Source organism: Carcharhinus amblyrhynchos, chromosome 27, assembly GCF_965287045.1.
Source record: "Carcharhinus amblyrhynchos chromosome 27, sCarAmb.v2.hapA, whole genome shotgun sequence".
NCBI classification, from domain to species: domain Eukaryota; kingdom Metazoa; phylum Chordata; class Chondrichthyes; order Carcharhiniformes; family Carcharhinidae; genus Carcharhinus; species Carcharhinus amblyrhynchos.
This window is the reverse complement of record NC_137350.1, coordinates 4547620-4566429: the sequence shown is the minus strand read 5'-3', so window position 1 is coordinate 4566429 and position 18810 is coordinate 4547620. Positions and strand designations below refer to the sequence as shown.

The window sequence follows — 18810 nt, the reverse complement described above, 5'->3', positions numbered from 1 at the left end:
TCTTTTTCTTGAAGATCCCAGATTCTTCTTCTGAACATTCTTCTCATGGGGAAGCTGCTCTGGCCCAGCAAGTTTTGGTAATGTGACCCATTTTGCCACAACTCTTGCATTGACTATCTTGCTCCAGTATTCACTCACTGAATGGCCCATTTTGGCACATCTGTGACATTGTGTTGCTGTTTCAATTTCTAATGGACAGTTCCCCACCTGCGGACCGATTCCTGCACCAAATTGTGAAGATATTTAGGCAGCCAGTTCCAATGGCATTGTGACATTGCTGTCTTTAAACTCAAAGCATGTACAGTGAGCAATCTTCCTTGGATAGCGACATTTTGGAGTCTGCAAGCTGGACAATCTCGATGAGTATCTTCTAACAACTCCCAGTTGTTGTGCCGGCCTTTTTAAGGTTGCCACAAATGGAGCAATGCTTCTGCCTTCCACTTGATTCCTTCGGTGGGACCTGAACCATTCTGTGATGATCAGTGGTTTTGGAGAGTAATGCTGTTCAAGGATTATTGTCAAGTGTTCCTAAGCTTTCATTCCTAGATTTGGTGAATGAACCACGCTCTCGAGCAAATTGAAGGTTTTAACTTAGAGTCACAGGGGTTTACAGCATGGAAACAGACCCTTCGGCCCAACTTGTCCATACTGCCCTTTTTTAACACCTAAACTAGTGCCAATTGCCCGCATTTGGCCCATATCTCTTGCTACCAATCTTACTCATGTAACTGTCTAAATCCTTTTTAAAAGACAAAATTGTACCCACCTATACTACTACCTCTAGCCGCTTGTTCCAGACACTCACCACCCTCTGTGTGAAAAAATTACCCCTCTGGACACTTTTGTATTTCTCCTTTCTGACCTTAAACCTATGCCCTCTAATTTTAGACTCCCCTCCCTTTGGGAAAAGATATTGACTATCTAGCTGATCTGTGCCTCTCATTATTTTATAGACCTCTATAAGATCACCCCTCAGTATTCTACACTCCAGAGAAAAAAGTCCCAGTCTATCCAGCCTCTCCAACCACTAAGCCCCAATAGCATCCCAGTAAATCTATTCTGCACTCTTTCTAGTTTAATAATATTCTTTCTATAATAGGGTGACCAGAACTGTACACAGTATTCCAAGTGTGGCCTTACCAATGTCTTGTACAACTTCAACAAGACGTCCCAACTCCTGTATTCAATATTCTGACCGATGAAACCAAGCATGCCGAATGCCTTCTTCACCACTCTGTCCACCTGTGACTCCACTTTCAAGGAGCTATGAACCTGTACCCCTAGATCGCTGTATTCTGTAACTCTCCCCAGTGCCCTACCATTAACTAAGTAAATCCTACCCTGGTTCGATCTCCCAAAATGCATCACCTCGCATTTATCTAAATTAAACTCCATCTGTCATTCGTCCGCCCACTGGCCCAATTGATCAAGATCCCATTGCAATCCTAAATAACCTTCTTCACTGTCCACTGTGCCACCAATCTTGGTGTCATCTGCAAACTTACTAACCATGCCTCCTATATTCTCATCCAAAGCGTTAACATAAATGACAAATAACAGTGGACCCAGCACCGACCCCTGAGGCACACCGCTGGTCACAGGCCTCCAGTTTGATAAACAACTTCCGATTGTATTGAGAAAAACCAGTACCAGCATCTCATTTGCAAGGCTATTGGCTTGTTTAAAATACTGAAACCACTTTGCACAGAAACCAACTGATTCTTTCTTCATTGAAAGGTCCCAATTGACCAATCATTTCTCTTGCAGACACTAGAGACTCGAGACGGCTCACCTTTCTTTTCAAAGATGCCGAATACTGTCTGGACTCTTGCTCTTCTCTGACCAGAAGAAAATCCCTCCTTTAAAAGTGCACAGAGAGCTTTATTCTGACTTGATCTCCCTGCACTGGAACTTCAGTCTTCAATCCGGATGTTTCTTTACCCCAGTTTTCTAATACTCGAGGTGTGAGGACTCATGAGGTCTTCTTTCCTCTTGATGATCTCAAAGAAGTAAAACCCCATCCTCATCACCAATCTTCTTTTTCTAATGTCATAGAACAAAGAACATTACAGCACAGTATAGGCCCTTCGGCCCTCGATGTTGTGCCGAGCTGTGTCCAATCCCAAGATCAAGCTATCCCACTCCCTATCATTCTGATGTCCAAACTATGTTAGGGGTGGTGGGGAAATGATGTGATTTGCACACTAGGAACTCTGGCCTGAACACAGAACAAACTGAAATGAAAAGCAGGAGTCCCTGAGACAGCCCAGTGCCATCAGCAGCAATCATACGACCTGCTCTTGAAGCAACCATGCACTATTTCAATGTACAACACCATTATAATATTATATAACACCATCCCCTTAATGGAGCTCACCCTCCTGCTACACTTTCCTCCACTTGCCCCAGCACACTGGCACTGGTGGTGTGGAGATTATCACAGGATCGCACCCTGCCCTGACCCCCTACTCCTCCCAGTATCTCCTCTTGTGTAATCCTCTCACCATTCATTGAAAATCCGTATTCACTCCCGCCTCCCAGGTACAATAAACATTTTCTCAGCCAGGTTCTTCACAGCGTCCCTCCTTCAGTCTCTGCACCAAACAACTCCTCATCCCCTCAGACCAACCTCAGTTTCAGCTCACTGCCTTCTCTCTCCTCTGAGTTTGCTGCTCTTTTATCCTCTCTCACTGTAAACTCCCCAACCTAAACTGGGGAGGATTAAAAGTACCCCGGGAGGTTCCATTCCATTAAAGAGGCTGTGTAAATTGTTGTTGCATTAAGAACCTGATAAACACACACAAACAGACACACATAAACACAGACACATACACATTCAGGAACACACACATACATACACCCACAAACATACACACATACATGCACACACAGAATGCACACACACACACAGATACACACACACAGACATGCACACACACACACACAGATACACACACACACAGATACATACACACACACACACACACACAGACATGCACACACACACACATACACACACAGACATGCACACACGCGCACACACAGACACACACACACGCAGACATGCACACACGCGCACACACAGACACACACACACGCAGACATGCACACACACACATACACACACACATGCACACACGCACACACAGATACACACACACACAGACACACAGATACACACACACACACAGACACACAGATACACACACAGACACACAGATACACACACACACACACACACAGATACATACACATGTGCACTCACACACACAAACACACACAGACAGTTCTTTAACCCATTCTTTATATTTTACATCTTCCAGGAGCTCAGGCTTTGTTATCCAGTTTTCCATCTTATTGGGAGTGCACCTTGATTGCACCCGAATTTTCTTTGACTTACCGGAGACAGGTCTGTTCCCCTCCCTTTCAGCTATTCTTACTCCCTTTCCACTTTCCGGTGATTTGACTGTGCACAGGGCAGTTCTGTTGATTTGAAAGTGGCTGCTGTCATGTTTTGTTAAGGCAAAAAACAAGTAATGCAAGTTTCTATCCACCCCCCCCAAATGCAATAAGGATTTGACTCACATTGTTATAAGCACCAGCATTATTTTCCACATGAACGGCAGATCAGCCTCCACTTCCCACTCACCTGGTTTCACCCTTGAGTCATATTCACCAGTGATGGTATTCTGCCTGAACTCCTCACCGACAAGGCTCTTGTGTATAAACACTTCCTCACTTGGGTCACGCCAGTCCTCAGTGGTACAAAATCCCCAGAATTCCCCTTCCCTCAGGCCTTTAGATAGTCTGGTGGACTCTGCAACACTGACTAACACAGGATCTGTTTTATTCTCAGAGACCTGTTACAAGACTAAGATCTGTTCATTAACTGACAAACTGAAAACTGCTCCATTCAGAGGGAACTCTTTATTTCCTCTTTACATCATATCTCAGTGTGTTCAGAACTGCCCAACAGAAAACATTAGTTGACCCAACCCCACCGTAATTAGCTTTATATATACCCTTTACTTCTTAGTTGGTCATCCTTAGAGCAACTTACGGTCAAATGGGCATTTGTTGGAACTGAAGGATGTCATCGATAGGAAACCGATTAATCTTCTTTAAAAATACTCCCCATTCCACTTTGACGATATGCTATACAAGACAATATAGGCTTTTGCCACTGCAAAGAGAAAAGGAAAAACTAAAGTTAGCAACACAACATAGGAAACCCAGACAATTTCTTAAACACACATACTCAATTACTCATGGAAGCTTCCCAACACAAAAGGGCAGGATTGTCCAGCCGCACCACCCCAGAACCAGGAAGTCCCACCCAAGATTAATGGACCTTTGCATGGCCCCCACCCCCAGCACCCACTACGATTCCCGTGGTGGGTGAGACAGGAAAACTCCCTCCATAATCTCCACAGCTTGTAACCTTACTGAAATTCAATCTTAACATTGAAAATTGAAATGAAAATAGAATATTTAACAAAAATATAGGAAATAGGTTCAAAAGTAATGTTCATTCTTTTTTTGCAATTCTGTAATTAAAACGCAAAGGAAAAGGTAAATTCTCAAGAAATTATGTATAAAAAAGGTAGGTTTGATAACTTTCCACAACCACAATCTTTTGAATTTAAGCCAAAGTGTCTCATTTTATTGTTCCAGAATCTTCATTCTCCCATCAGAAACAAAGCAATTTCTCTAACAACCCCTCCACCATTTTATCACAACTTATCCTCCTCCACACTGTCTAATTCAAAATAAAACAATGTAAATTGAACAAGTAACTATAAAAAGATTCACAGACAAAGATCACACAGGCTGCAACTCGAGTCTTCCTCACTGGCCCAGCTCTCTGGCGTTGGATCTATTTAAACCTGCATTCAGAACACAGTCACTCAAACCCTTTCCCAGGCTGTTTGTTAGCCTTTTCCAAACACATGTTCTTAGTTTTATCGCTGATCTGTGTCTCCCACCACGCTTACTGAGCAGAGCGGTGGCTGTAGGAATCCACCCTCATTTTTGCATCTTGCCAATTAGTTGACAATGTTTCCTAGTGAGGTGAAGAGAAATACTTTCTCAATCTGTGACACTGTACCGCTTACTTACTTCACACCCACTCACCTTTTTGTGGACTAGTCATGGTAAATGCACAGGGTTATATGTTGTGGGGGGGAGCGGGGGAGAAGGGGGGCAGGCGGATGGGGTTAGATGCTCTTTCAAAGTGGTGGTACAGACTCAATGGGCCAAATGGCCTCCTTCTGCACTGTGGAGATTCTATGGAAAATGAGTCTGGAGCATTAATAATGGAAATTAAGATTAAGGAAATGGCAGATGAATTCAGCAGGTATTTTGTATCAGTCTTCACTACAGAGTTACACGGGACATCCCAGGAACAGATATAAATCAGGGATGGAAAGGAGGGATGTACTCAGGAAAACTAATCAAAAAAAGAAGTGGTAGTGAGGCAAGTAAAGGAACCAAGACAGAGGGAGTTCAACCATGTGGAGTTTCAAAGGTGTGGAGATGCCAGCGTTGGACTGGGGTAAACACAGTAAGAAGTCTGACAACACCAGGTTTAAGTCCAACCGATTTATTGTGAGTTTACTATCAAATACATCGGTTGGACTTAAACCTGGTGTTGTCAGACTTCTTACTGAGTTTCAAAGGAGCAAGGCAAGGCTGGATGGTCTCTGCTTTAATGATAGGAGTGTTACAGGAACACTGATGAGTGAAGGGTGTGGATTGACACATTGAACAACATCGAAGGGTCTTCAAATGAGGCTTTGTAGGTAGAGCTTAGGAAAAAGGTCAGTTACGTTATTGGGAGTGTATTATAGACCTCCAAACAGTCAGCGAACAATAGAGATACGTAGACAATGTAGACCAAGTTAGGATGCCTTGTTGAAATTGTACAAGATAATGATAAGGCTACACTTGGAATACTGTATGCAGTTCTGGTCACCCTATTATGGGAAAGATATTATTAAACTAGAAAGTGCAGAAAAGATTTACTATGATGCTACTGGGACTTGGTTTGAGTTATAAGGATAGAAGAGGACTTTTCCCCAGAACATAGGAGGCTGAGGGGTGATGTTATAGAGGTCTATAAAATAATGAAGGGCATAGATAAGGTAGATAGTGAACATCTTTTCCCAAAGGTAGGGGAGTCTAAAATTAGCCTCATTCATGTTTTAACATTCATGCTTTGGGAAGCATAGTACATTGGGGAGACCATGCAGGCGTTCCAACAACGGGTGAATGAACACTGCTTAATAATCACCAGGCACGAGTGTTCCCTTCCTGATAGTCAGTGGTCACGGGCATTCAGCCTCTGATCTTCGGGTAAGCATTCTCCAAGGTGACCACAACACACGACAGTACAGAGTCACTGAGCAGAGACTGATAGCCAAGTTCTGCACACATGAGGACGGCCTCAACCGGGATCTTGGGTTCACATCACACTATCTGTAATCCCCATCCTCACCCACCTGCCCCCACACCCCCCCCCCACCCCCCACCCCCCCCCCACCCCCCACCCCCCCCACCCCACCCCACCCCCCACTGCCCCCCCACCCCCCCACCCCACCCCACCCACCCCACCACCCCACCCCCACCCCCCCCCCCACCACCCCACCACCCCCCCACCCCCCCCCCCACCACCCCACCCCCCCCCCCACCCCCCCCACCCCCCCCACCACCCCCCCCACCACCCCCACACCACCCCACCCCCCCCCCCCCCCCACACACACACACCCCCCCCCCCCCCCCCCCGCCTTGTCTCGGCTTGCAAAATGTCACTAACTGTCCTGGCTGGAGACAATACACATCTCTTTAACCTGTGCTTAACGCTCTCTCCACTCACATCGTCTGCACCTTTAAGACTTGATTACCTGTAAAGACTCGCATTCCAACCATTATTTTGTAAATTGAGCTTGTGTCTTTATACGCCCTGTTTGAGAACATGACTCCCAATCACCTGATGAAGGAGAACACAAAGTTTGTGGCTAGTACTACCAAATAAACCTGTTGGACTTAAATCTGGTATTGTGCAGAACTTGGCTATCAGTTTCTGCTCAGTGACTCTGCGCTGTCGTATGTCGTGAAGGCCACCTTGGAGAACGCTTACCCAAAGGTCAGAGGCCAAATGCCCGTGACCCCTCTCCTTTTTCCCGCGAACACTTCAGCACCTTTAAGACTTGATTAGCTGTAAAGATTCGCATTCTAATCAGTATTCTGTAAACTGAGTGTGTGTCTTTACGTGCCCCGTTTGTGATCAGAACTCTCCACTCAGCTGACGAAGGGCCAGAGGCCCAGAAGCTAGTGGCTTTTACCGCCAAATAAACCTGTTGGACTTTAACTTGTGAGACTTCTTACACAGTGGAAATGCCAGAGGACAGGAGAACAGCTAATATCATTACACTTTTCAAGAAGGGTGGTAGCTAAATCAGGGAACTATACACCAGTTAGTCTCACATCAATGGTAGGGAAACTACTGGAGAAATTTTTGAAAGAGAACATCTCTCTCCACTTGGAGAGGCAAGAGTTGATCAGAGATAGTCAGCAGGGCTTCATCAGGGGAGGGCATGCCTAACAAATTTAATTCAATTTTCAAGATGACCAGGTGTATAGACAAGGGCAGTGCAGTCAATGTAGTTTATATGAATTCCAGCAAAGCCTTTGACAAGGTCCCAAATGGGAGGCTGATAAAGAAGGTAAAAGGACATGGGACCCATGGTAACTTAGCAAGTTGGGTGCAAAACTGGCTCAGTGGTCAGAGACAGAGGGTGAAGGTAGAAGGCTGTTTGTGTGACTGGAGGCCAGTGTCCAATGGAGTACCACACAGGTCAGTGCTAGGTCCCTTATTAGTCACACATATAAACAAAATAGATGATGAGTGTGTGTGTGTGTGTGTATGGGGTGGGGGGGTGGTGGTTGGGGACGAGAGCTACGATAAGTCAGTTTGTGGATGACATCAAGATTGTCAGAGTGGTTAATAGTGACGAAGACCGTCTTAGGTTACAGGAAGGTAGTGACGGATTGGTCAGATGGGCAAATCAGTGGCAGATAGAAAACAGCGAGGTGATGCACTTTGGAAGGAGTAACAAGACAAAGGGGTACTTAGTGGACACCAAAAAGCACAAAGGAACTGAGAAACGTGGGGGTGCTTGTCCACAGATCCTTGAAGGTGGCAGGACACGTTAATAGAGTAGTTAAGGCATGCAGGATACTTGCCTTAATCAATCATGTCAGAGAGTACAAGAGCAAGGAGGTTGTGTTGGAACTGCACAAAACTTTGGTTAGACCACAGCTGGAGTAGTGTGCGCAGTTCTGGTCACCTCACTATAGGAAGGATGTGATTGCACTGGTTGACAGCAGGGGGTGGTGGGCGGTGGCTGTGGTTGTGTCGCGGATGATGCCTGGGGCGGAGAAGGGGGGGAGGAGGGGGAGGGGGTGAATTAAGGTGAGGCAGAAGGTTTCGAGGAGATTTAAGGAAAAGTTTTTCACCCAGAGGGTAGCAGGAGTCTGGAATGTACTGTCTGGGAGGGTAGTAGAGGCAGGAACCATCATAACCATTAAACAATACATGGGTGAGCACTTGAACTGTCGTAATATTCAAGGCTATGAACCAAGTCCTGGAAAGTGGGAATAGTGTAGATTCATTATCCCTTTGTCCGTGTAGACCCAATGGGCCAAAGAGCCTCTTCTGTACTGTATGACTAAGTGGTACTGAGTAAACTGTTTGAGCTGTGGACTAACAAGAACCTGGTGTGATGGACTTCATCCTTGGGTCTTAGAAGTATCCAATGAGAGCTGATGCATTAATTTTCCAAAACTCTCTGGATTCCGGGAACGTCCCATTAGATTGGCCATCTTCCAATGTAACTCCATTACTCAGGAAGGGAGACAGAAAATGGGTAACCTCAGGCCAGTTAGCTGAACATCTGCTGGAGGGTTTTATCACATTAATCAGGCAGGCTCAACATGGTTTTGTGAGAGGGAAATCAGATGTAACCAACCTACTTACTGGAGATCTTTGAAGAAGTAGCTTCCTGTGGATAAAGGGGAATGGTGGATGTACTGTCCCTAAGATTTCCAGAAAACATTTGATAAAGCGCCACATCAAGGTGGAAAATCTCATGGTCTTGGGGGTAACATATTGGCAATGGATAGAAGATTGGCTGGCTAACAGGAAGCAGAGAAAATGTGTAAAGGGGTCTTTTTCAGATTGGCAGGATGTTAACAAGTGGTGTGCCACAGGAATCAATGCTGTTTACATAAATGACTTAGATGAAGGGATGACTTGCCAAATCTGCTGATAATACAGACAGGTAGGAAAGTAAGTTGTGAAGAGAACATAGGCTACAAAAAGATATAAAATGCTGGAATATTTGAGCTCAGATCTGATAGCACCCGTGGGGAGAGATGGAGCTGATATTTGGAGTCTGGTGGCCTTATCCAGATTTGAAACGTTGGCTCTACTCTCTCCTCACAGGTGCTGTCAGACCTGCTGAGGGTTTCCAGCATTTTCTGCTTTTGTTTATGATTCCCAGCATCGGCAATATTTTGCTTTCATACAAAAAGATATAGACAGGTTGAGTGGGCAAAGATCTGGCAAATTGGAGTGTGATGTGGGAAATGTGAAATCGTTCATTTTGACAGGAAGAATAAAAAATAAGCATATGATCTAAATAGTGAGAGATTGCAGAGCTATCTGGGTGTCTTAGTGCATGAACATCAATGGCTATTATGCAAGTGCGGAAAGCAGTTAGGAACATCACTTCCAAAACCAAAAAAATGCTGGAAAATCTCAGGTCTGGCCCCATCTGTAAGGAAAGAAAAGAGCTGACGTTGAGTCCAGATGACCCTTTGTCAAAGCTAACTTTAACACTTGAGGGAAATTGAATACAAAAGTAAGGAGATTATGCTTCAATTAAATAAAGCATTAGAGTGACCACATTTGTAGCACTGTGTACAGTATTGGTCTCCTATTTTAAGGAAAAATGTAAATGCATTGGAAGCAGTTCAGAGGAGGTTTACCAGACTAATACTTTAATGGGTGGGTTGTCCTAAGAGGAAAAATCAGGACAGGCTAGGTTTGTATCCACTTAAGTTTAGCAAAAGACAACTTGATTGAAATATACAAGATTCTCAGGGGACTTAACAGGATGCATGTGGAGATGATAATACTTCCTCTTGTGAGAGAACCTAGAGCTTGGAATCACTGTTTCAAAATAAGGGGCTGTCCATTTGAAGTGGAGATGAGGTGAAATTTTTTTCTATCAGAGGTTTATGATTCTTTGGAACTCCCTCCTGAGATGATGGTAGAAGCAGACCTTCGAATATTTATAGAGGTGGACAGGTTCTTGAAATTTTTTTCTATCAGAGGTTTATGATTCTTTGGAACTCCCTTCCTGAGATGATGGTAGAAGCAGAGCCTTCGAATATTTATAGAGGTGGACAGGTTCTTGGTAAGGGGAGTGCAGGGGTGATAAGTTATTGAGGGTAGGTGGGATACAAATTTGATGTTAGTTTATCAGATCAGCCAAAATCTTACTAAACAGCAGATCAGGCACGACTCCTACGGCCTACTCCTGCTCCTTGTTCATATTCGCACGTCACTCAGCCCAGTAAACAGTCTCTTCTTGAGATTTGGGAGAAGCTAATCATTTATTTTTTCATTCATAGTCATCAAACGGTGAGTAGCCTGCTCTGTGAACAGTCCATTTGTCCAAGGGCAGAGAATTCCAGGATGCTGACCCAATGACAAGCAACAATTGTGATATATCAAAATCAGAATAGAGTGTGACTTGGACTGACTGTTTTCCTCCTCCATAATAGTAGGGGTGGCAGAGAGCTGGCTTTTCCTATTGCAGTAGTGGGGTGGCTGGGAAGAGCCCAGCAGACACAAGTGAAATGCTCCAGCTTTAACCATCCTGAGTGTTGGAGCCAGGGAACTAGATGCTTGTTGCACATTCTCAGCCACGCACCTGATTCACACACATTGTCATAAGAGGTACAACGGTTGGTAAAGCTCTCTCCTGAATTATTCCGAGAACACAATCCAGTCTGACATTCTGGTATTTTGCTGCAGGGATTGCTACAGTTCCGGAGATGGTAATCTCTATATGAGATGTTGACATCTAGCCCCCTCTACCTGTTCCAACCTATTTCCAAAATAATCACGAGGTGCAGAGTGAAAGAACACAATACATGCATTTAAGTCAGTCGTAATGAATATTCGTGTGACAAATGAAAATGCCAACAAATCCAGAAAGTCTTCAACTTTTTTTAATATTTTTAAAATTTTTAAACTTTTTATAAGCACAGAATGTGCTTAACATTAGGGTTGATTAAGTCATAAAGTCACTGCTTCTCTGCATGAAGAAAAGCCTTCTATACAGCAAGGACAACTAGAGCCCATACCTCCATACACAGCTTTCAAAAAAGAGAAAATATGTACAAAATAGAACATTTTTACAAGGCTAAGGGGTGCTACAATCAAAGCAGTCAGCTACAATTTTTATTTAATGTATATAAAAGATCAAAAAATTGATTTTTTTTACACTTTTCATTGACTTTGAGATGGAAATATACAGACAGGCACAAAGCTAACAATGAACTAGCTTTCGACACCACATGGGAAGGGAGGGTACAACTGAAGGACAGTTTGAACAATTTCCAAAATGATAAGGGACGATGTCAGAGTGGAAATGGCCACGGCGTCTGCAGGACAAACACCAAATATCACTTCTTTATGAAACGCAAGTCCAATCCCCAGGGCTGCTCCAACAGACTCTGCCATTCCTTACAACAGCGTGCAAGTAGGTGGGCAAACAGGCTTCAACATGGCAGGTCGATCGATGGACAGGTTCAGATCTACAAGCAATATTCTTATGACTGTGCAAGCTTGAAAACAACTTGGGTGGGAATGGAGATTCAAGTGGGTCCTTACACACAAACGTTTTCTCACTGCTGTTTCTACCTTACTAGCATGAACCCGGTGGCTGAATGGCCTCCTGCTTTGCCAGAGTGAATCTATGTTACTTGTTAACCTGTTTCCAACGTACTCCCAAAATTCCATAAACAGGCCACGGAAAACCCAGTCTGAAGGATTAAGTAAGTACTTGAAAGCAGATTGTTCTAAGAATAAATCTGGATGATGCATCTTAAAAGCTAACAAGTCCACATGATCGCAAAACAACATTACCTCAACGATAAAGTGACAAGTTGCCCTGACTGAACAAGTACAAGGAGGCTCATGAATGCAAACATTTAAGCAAAATGTAAAAATACTTTGGATTCTCAGCTCGACTAACTGGAGACACAAGTCACACAAAGGGAGAACCATCACTGGGTGAATGAACAGCTGGTGTGTAGACAGGGCATTGGGATACACAGACTGACCTGAAATGCCTTCATGAAAATTACGATGGCTGGTTTTGAGGGGTCAATTAGTTGCTGATTCTGGGGGCGGGCGAGACTCGGAGAAGAACATTCTCCTTTGGTCTTGGGCAGGATCGTATGAACCTCGGGTGGATGTGCCGATAAAATTACGCCCATCATGTTGCATTAACCCTCAGAAGCACAGAAAAGTCCGAAAGATAGGACTGTTACCATATTAATTTGCTAACTGCATTCGATTGCACAGATTCAGTTGGAAGTCCAGTTTTAAATCACAAGACACGTTACACAATCCCAGGTTAGAAGGCAAATATACCAACCAAACTGAACAGTATGGTGCGTGCTTTCATGCTGTTTCTTGACAGGGTGATGTTCTGAACGACTGATAAGATGCATTTAGTTTTTGAGTGAATGGGAGAATCTGCTATGCTTTTTACCAAGCTGTTTGTTTCTGATGTTCCGCATTCACAGAATGCTAAGCACTGAGAAAAGAGGAACATTAGCTGAAACCTAAATATAGGTTAACACTGATCTAGATTCATTCTGTTCAAATCTCCACACAGCAGTGCTACCGAACAGAGGTAAAGTATCCAGGATTATTGATCACTTGTACGTGACACAGTCACACCCAGCGGCTATGTATGGCAGTCACACTTAGAAAAACACCTAGAGCTAAAGAACTTTTAGCACGCTTATTGAAAACTGAATGACACTCTTCAGTCCCAACAAGACCGATCTCCGATTACAGTTTAGTAAAGTCTTTTCTTTGGCAGACCACAGATCCAAACAGGTTTCCTGGATTTTGCTTTGCAGTTTTGAAACCCTCAATCACCTAGCATAAATCACATAACTTAAATGTTCCAACATGGATCAATCTGTTCTAATCGCAACAAGCTATACAGCCTTGGGCAAACGCATATTTAACATTTTATGACCATTATTGCGGCACTAGTTTGCCCAAACTGGATGGATACGCTGACTAAAGGCAGCTCAGAGGCAGACAGTCAGAGTCCCCTCTCGCGACAGTCAGATGCCGTGAATTCAACCATTCAGATTGGATTCACTACACACTTCATTACCAATGCTATGTTGTGGAACACAAGTTTTTGTTCCCTTCCCTCCACTCCCATCCCACCCGACAAACATAAGATCCTTGTCTCACTGCACCTCACAAGCAATTGTGGACAAATCAGATTCAGATGGTTGAGCTCCTCTACCTATCTCTCTCTCTCGCTCTCCATTGGCTCAACAATCATGGCAATGAGTTGCACCAAGCAGTGCCAGTGGAGGAGCAGAGAAGACTGCCACACAGCGGTGCAGCTGTCTCCATGCCAGTCTAAATAAGTAGAATGGTTGGAACTTCGGAGGAGTTTAGCCTTTATTGTTGCTGACCCAGGAGCAGGGTGCATCAGATTCAGATGAATCTCTGTGCCGGAGGTGAGGATGAGTCATTTGCTTTGCTGACCATCTGTTTTCAAAGATGGATCTAATCCTGCAGAGTAGCCCTGAAAATACAGTAAACAGTGGCTGGAAGGATTCTTCCCCCATGGAACTGGCTTTAGAACTGTCAAGTCCCACATTAAGTGGAAATCAATGCCTTTCGGTGATCAATATTTTGTGTCAACAGCTGCACATTATCCCCCAGTATCGCATTATAGAGGCCTGTATTTAATTTGGATCTCTATTGCCATAACATGGAAAACAAGGATACCAAAATAGGGTAGGAATTAAGATGGAGCACCTCCAACCTTCATAAATCTTATCCAGAAGGAAGTACTACTGTTCAAAAAGGAGGAAATCAGTGTGTACAATTCCACAAAACTCAAGTCTCCTCCATTCACGATGGCTCCCAGGAAATATCACAACAATTCCACCACAGGATTGGTGGTGTGAATGGAGATTCAAATTCCCATCCCTCAACATTAACAGCCTGTAGGTCAGGAAGGTAGGTAAAGAATGAGGTGGAGAAAGGATAAATGCTTACTGCTTTTGGGGAGCTATTATGACAAGTCTGTAAATTAACTGGCCTCTTCTCATCCAAGGTGCTCTCTGGCCTGCTGTATATTTCTTGTGCTTTTCTACTCTTTTTCTTCTGGGGTATTACTTTTACATTACAGCTCTGGTGCGGGAAGATTCTGTTCTCAGCATTTAAAATCCCATTTTAAACCTTGACAAGTTGGCCCTAGTTTTGTTTTCAAGTGCATTTGAAGTGTTTGACATAAACTGCTGCAGCCCCCACGTTCCTGCGCTGTAGCACCTCATTTAATTCAATATCCTGATCAAGTGCTGACGTAAGTGTCTGAAGGTTCAAGCAGAATGGAACTATGCATGGAGAAAATTAATCTTTGATTATTTCAGCATGGAATCCACTGCTCAGCACAACTTACTACCAGCAATTCAGATGGGAATAAATGGTAACGAGCATGCCCAGTTGCTGACAGTTTTTTTTGCCTATTCTCTGATTGTCGGTAGTGAGAACATCTTCACACAGCTCCTTTCAAGATGACTACACCCCGTCACCTCCTTTAACATAAGGGAGGTGAAGCAGCCACAAGAGTTCTGAGCTGTTTAAAAGTGTAAGATTATTTGTGATGATACAAATGGAATGCTTTCTGTACATTTATTGCCATTTTAACCTTGTTCCCACAGGCACCTGAGACAGGCATAATAGCTGGTCACTACTAGGAATTAATCATTAGTCTTTCAAATTGCCAACTCTTAATCGGACATCTGATTCCAGGCTGCCACTGCACCAGTGCTAAAGCAGAATGCAGAAACCAGTAAGGAGCCAACATCAGCATGGATCCAACTGCCAAATCATTCAGAACTATACAGCAATCTGCTTCCCTCTTTGAACTCAGTTAGCTCAGGAAGTGCTCGTGACCACTGCATTTAGCAACTCACCGAGTCTAGAATAAATTCAATTCAAACCTCGATGGGGTTTCGTTTCAATTTAATCCCTGGAGTGGAGCTGCTGCCTGTGGTGCACTTTGGTTGCTGCTTCCTTACAGCTCAAAGTAGGAAGTGATGCAGTTTGTTTAAAAGAGTGAAACATTTAGTCATCATAGCCGCTGATGAGAAAATGGCAAAACACAGAAACAGAAACAATTACAAAACGGGACTGCTTTTAAACATTAATGTCTGTGTGCTCCATTGTTGATTTATGAGATCAATAATCACTACACGCAACCAAATGAAGTTAGCAACTCTGTTTACAGGTCTACTGATACAGCCCAATACCCGAAATATCAGTTAATCCAGCTTTTACCCTAGAATCTAACATAACCAAACTAACCTCTTCATCGTGATAACTGTGGCCGGTGACAAAAAATTTAATCTAAGAAAGCTATCTAAAATGGACTCTAAATTCACTAAAAACTGTGAATTTTGTTTTGGGTGAAGTTTGAATATCAAACGTCAAGAACAAAATGTAGTTGCCACTAAAGTTTGTTTATCTGTGTGTGAGCCGCAGAGGTACAGAATGTCTCTGTTTGTCATTGTGCTGAACCGAGGACAGTGAACCACTGTCTGTCTCTTTGCTTCCTCTGCTGCTTCCAGATGATCGGCGACTGTTTCTGGTCTGTCTGTGGCTGGTTTCAGTTCGACTCGCACGTTCAGTGCCAGGATCAAACGCCAGCGGGAATGTTCGCTTCTCCCATGGTTGAACAGTCTGGAATAAATCAGAGATGCTGATTACAGACACAACACAGTGTCACACCATTATACATACTCATCAGGATAGTCCAACTGCCTTTCACCGCTGCCCACCCTGGATGAATGGGACAAAGCTTTACCTTTGCTTTAAGCACAGTGTAAAATATGTCGCATACAAAGGCATTAGTTGCTTGTGCCGAGGCCATGAACCATGAAATGAGTCTGCACAGGCATAGTGCAGCTCAGATTAAAATTCACTCAAAGACCATCGAACAGCGAATGTTTGAAATGGCACACAGTTCTTCTTTCATCGGTGTAGGCGTTGCTGATAAAAGCAGCATTTATTGCCCATCCCTAATTGCCCCTTGAACTGAGTGATTTGCAAAACTATTTCAGTGGGCAGTTAAGAGTTAACCACATTGCTGTGGGTCTGGAGTCACTTGTAGACCAGATCAGGTAAGGGTGGCAGATTTCCCTCCCTAAGGAACATTAATGAACCAGACAGGTTTTACAACAATTGACAATGGTTTCATGGTCATCATCATGGAACGTGGCTTCTCGGTCTGGATTTTAACGGAATTTAAATTGCACTAGCTGCCATGTTCCTGAGCCTAGGCCTCTAATTTCTAGTCCAATGACATTACCACTGCAGCACACCTGACTGAAAATGGCTGGGTAGAGGGTGCTTTACTCTGTATCTGTATCTAACTCTTGCTGTTTTTGCCTCCTGAAGTGTTCAATGAAACAGCATTTGGGAGGCTTTACTCTATCGAACCTGTGTTGAAGCTGCACTGCTGGTATTGTTTGGTACTGAGTCTCAAGTGAAAAACTGAAGAGACTGAGTGAAGGTGCTCACAGCACGTGAGAAAAGCATGGATGTTAAGGAACTTGGGGAATAAATTGTGATGTCTTGAGGAATGTACATATTACAGAGAAGGTGGTGTTGGAAGTCTTAAAGCGCATCAAGATAGATAAATCCCCAGGACTTGTGAAGTGTATCCCAGAACATTGTGGGAGGCTAATTGCAGATCCCCTAGCCGAGATATTTGAATCATCGATAGTCACGGGTGAAGAGCCTGAAGATTGGAGGGTGGCAAATGTTGTATCTTTGTTTAAAAAGGGCTGCAGGGAAAAGCCTGGGAACTACAGGCCAGTGAGTCTCACATCTGTGGTGGGTAAATTGTTGGAAGGTATTCAGAGACAGGATCTACAGGCAAGTACTGATTAGAGACAGTCAGCATGGCTTTAGAATGGAAAATCATGTCTCACAAATTTGATTTGAATTTTTTGAAGGGGTGACCAAGAAGGTAGATGAGGGCAGTGCAGTTGATGTTGTCTACATGCACTTTGGCAAGGCTTTTGACAAGGTATCACATGGTACATTGTCGCATCAGGTTAAATCTCATGGGATTCAGGGTGAGGTATCTAAATGGATATGAAATTGGCTTCCTGACAGAAGCCAGAAGGTGGTTGTAGAGAGTTGTTCTTCAAACAAGAAGCCTGTGACCAACGCTGTGCCTCAGGGATCAGTGCTGGGTCCATTGTTATTTGTCATTTATATTAATGATTTGGAAGAGAATATAGGAGGCCTGGTTAGTAAGTTTTCCAATGACACTAAGATTAGTGGCAGTGAAGAAAGTTATTTCCAATTGCAATGGGATCTTGATCAATTGCACCAGTGGGCTGACAAATGGCAGATGGAGTTTAATTTGGACAAATGTGAGGTGATGCACTTTGGCAGATTGAACCAGGGCAGGACTTACTCAGTTAATGGTAGGGCACTGGGGAGAGTTACAAAACAAAGAGATCTAGGGGTACATGTTTACAGCTCCTTGAAAGTGGAGTCACAGGTGGACAGAGTGGTGAAGGCAGCATTCAGCATGCTTGATTTCATCAGTCAGAACATTGAATACAGGAGTTGGAATGTCTTGTTGAAATTGTACAAGGCATTGTAAGGCCACATTTGGAATACTGTGTCCACTTCTGGTCACCCTATGATAGAAAGGATATTACTAAACTCAAAAGTGTGCAGAAAAGATTTACTAGGATGCTACCAGGACTTGAAGGATTGAGTTACATGGAGAGGCTGGATTGACTGGGACTTTTTTCTCTGGAGCATAGGAGGCTGAGGGGTGACCTTATAGAGGTCTACAAAATAATGAGGGCCACAGATGGTCAATATCTTTTCCCAAGGTAGGAGAGTCTAAAACTAGAGGGCATAGGTTTAAGGTGAGAGGAGAGAGATACAAAAATATCCAGAGGGGCAATTTTTTCACACAGAGGATGGTGAGTGTCTGGAACAAACTGCAAGAGGTAGTAGAAGAAGCGGGTACAAGTTGGTCTTTTAAAAAGCATTTAGATAGTTACATGGGTATGATGGGTATAGAGGGATATGGGCCAAACATGGGCATTTGGGATTAGCTTAGAGGTTTAAGAAAAATAAGGGTGGCATGGACAAGTTGGGCCGAAGGGCCTGTTTCCACGCTGTAAACCTGTATGACTACCGCTTGTGGCAGTCTCAGAGTACTCCAATGTGAGTTGTGGTGGGCAGCTCAGCAGCAACCTGAGCAAGATCATGAAGAGAGCAGGGATGGAGACACCGCTTAGATAATCTGGTCAAAACTAATGGGCAGAAACTCTCACTGTTAGTTCTACAGAAAGAGGTTTTTATTTATCCAAGCTTAGATGTGTGATTGGATGGACTTTGGGATCTTTCTAGTGCCAAATGATTACCTTAGTTAG

General features: G+C 43.8%; 1 protein-coding gene across 2 annotated transcripts in view; it reads right to left on the bottom strand.

The window, feature by feature from the left end:
- Positions 1-13849: 13849 nt before the first annotated feature.
- Positions 13850-18810, bottom strand: part of kansl1b (KAT8 regulatory NSL complex subunit 1b) — a 171820-nt gene continuing 166859 nt past the window's right edge. For both annotated transcript variants that reach the window (XM_080213835.1, XM_080213836.1), the window contains exon 15: positions 13850-16084. In XM_080213835.1, the coding sequence (XP_080069961.1) occupies positions 15866-16084 (219 nt within the window). In that variant the 3' untranslated portion in view covers positions 13850-15865. The remainder of the gene's footprint in view (positions 16085-18810) is intronic.